The sequence below is a fragment of the Monopterus albus genome, unplaced genomic scaffold (assembly GCF_001952655.1).
Source record: "Monopterus albus unplaced genomic scaffold, M_albus_1.0 scaffold134.1, whole genome shotgun sequence".
In the NCBI taxonomy this organism is placed as follows: domain Eukaryota; kingdom Metazoa; phylum Chordata; class Actinopteri; order Synbranchiformes; family Synbranchidae; genus Monopterus; species Monopterus albus.
In genome coordinates, this window is record NW_018128014.1 from 2,219,350 (window position 1) to 2,221,519 (window position 2,170).

General features: G+C 43.4%; 1 protein-coding gene across 1 annotated transcript in view; it reads left to right on the top strand.

The window, feature by feature from the left end:
- lamtor4 (late endosomal/lysosomal adaptor, MAPK and MTOR activator 4) overlaps positions 1-1,748 on the top strand; it is a 3,251-nt gene extending 1,503 nt beyond the window's left edge. Inside the window, exons 3-4 of the mRNA XM_020613521.1 lie at positions 1,333-1,450; positions 1,537-1,748. Coding sequence (XP_020469177.1) covers positions 1,333-1,450; positions 1,537-1,634 — 216 coding nt within the window. The 3' untranslated portion in view covers positions 1,635-1,748. The remainder of the gene's footprint in view (positions 1-1,332; positions 1,451-1,536) is intronic.
- Positions 1,749-2,170: the final 422 nt, after the last annotated feature.

Consider the following 2,170-nt stretch of genomic DNA (forward strand, 5'->3'; position numbering starts at 1 on the left):
CTTTCCCTCTGTGGCCCTGTTGTTAAAATCCACACCATACTTCTTCCACCTTCCACTGATCCAAGGTTATAAGAAGCATTTTTCAAAGCAGTACGACTCATTTCAAAGACGAATCGTGGCGACTCCCTGTGCAGGGCCAACCCAGGATGGGAGTGGACCTGTTAGACCAAAGAAGCTGCGTTCTATAGCATAGACAGAGGGCGACAAAGAACGAGGCCAAACCAAGGTTAACATCAGTTTGGCCTTTCGGAGATGGAAAGCACTAAAAGCATCCACAGGACTAACATTTGACCGGATGGGGCTTTCTTTCTACTACATGCTAAGTACAGCAGCTGGCTAACGTGTATATGTAAAACTTTTCAGTTTTGTACCTCTGTTTTGAATCTGGTTGTAATTCGGAGTCATTCCAACTGACTGCAGCGTTAGTGTTTTGTTGTCCAAACCAGCACGTTTTCCTGGATCAGCAAAGGAAGTTATTTAGCTAATCTTTGCTCGGTCTTGGTCCAATTTATGTCAAACATAACGCTGCAGTCCGTGTAGCATTTTAGTGAGAAGCTGTTAAAATTTACACCATCAACACAACTAGAAAAGTGTGAGTTTGTTCAACTATCACAGCGTAACATGAAATTTCTCTTGTTTCACGTACAACTCCCGGTGACCTTATAACTTTATGTGTATCACGTATGTAACACTTAACATGATGCGATAGTGGCCTGAACATTAGTACTGTATAAGTATTACTGGAAAACATTCCTCTGCTTGTGTTACTGCAGATGCATCTGCTCCAAACAACGTTAGACATATGTATGCATGTTGCTAAAATGTAAACCTCTTTATTTGACAATGTGTGACTGCAACGCTGCTGACAGCCACGGGCCTTATGGACCCTATGGTCTGTATGGGCCCTATGAGCCCTATGGTCTCTATGCATTAGCTCTGGAGCTGGTCACTACTGCTGCGCTACCTGACTGTCACAACTGTCTCCAGCCGTCGTGACCACATATGACGTAGTTTCAGAGACGGTGCAGGAGGGGAGAAGAGGATGGGAGGGAGAAGAGGAGGGGACGCTGCTGGAGTCGACTCTCACTTTGCCCTTATTGGTTGAGAGAGAAGCTCGTTAATGCAACTTTAAGTGAGGAATGAATAACTTAAACTGCTTAATTTTTGAATGGAGTTTTGGGTTTGTCTCAGTTATTTTTTAAACAAGGTAAATTCACCTGTTATGACACTGGAATTATTAAGAAAATGTTATATTCAAGGAATTTTGGCCTATAGTGTGTCCAGTCAGACATCCAGAGACAGACCTGACCTGTGATATCTCCACCTGTTCAGTCTGCAGGTGAGCTGGAGAATGATGAACACACAGCAGGTGTGATGATGCAGATGGTTCGAACGGCGAGTCGCTTCAGGTTACCTGGGTCAGCGGAGCCGTCCTTTAAACGCATGTCAGGTAACACAGCGCCTGCAGCTAACCCTATGAACAGGTGGGGACCCTCTCACCTGGACTCACCTGTGGTCATGTCATTCTGTCCTCAGTGATTCTGGAGGAGTTTGTTTACACAGTGACAGTTTCTGGTCAGAAAGTGTTTGTGGTCAAACGCCAGCACAACCAGCAGGAACCAGTTAGCGTTTGACAGACGGAGGAGAAGGAAGATGAAGATGATGAAGGTCCACAGTTTGTCCATCTGAGTGATCTGCAGCTGATTTTTGATCAGTGTCTCTTCAAACTCTGCTTGTTTGATTCTGTTTTGTGTTTCTATGAGTGGGACAAAAAAGATTAAAAACTGTTTCTCGAGTCAGTTTCAGCTCATTTTGTCCCAAGTCATAGCCGACAGATGTTTTAAACCTCATTGTTCAGCTTTTCTTCTTTAGTCTTTGGGCCTGAACAAGAACAAACAGATTTTGAGGTAATGTTCCAGCAACTTAAGAGAACATGACATTTATTTTCTCTTTGTATGAGTAAAACAGATTTAAGTATTATTGTGAATTAACTAGAAATACAGCTTCCTGGTTGTATGCCTTCCCAGACCAAAGTCACGGGAATGGGAGATGGGAGGATGAGAGGTCACTGACCTCTGACTGCCAAAATCTAATCGGTTTATGGAGGTGTTAAAATGCAGATGTAAATATATTTTTGCGGTACCGTGTAAATTCTAAAACCGTGTAACTG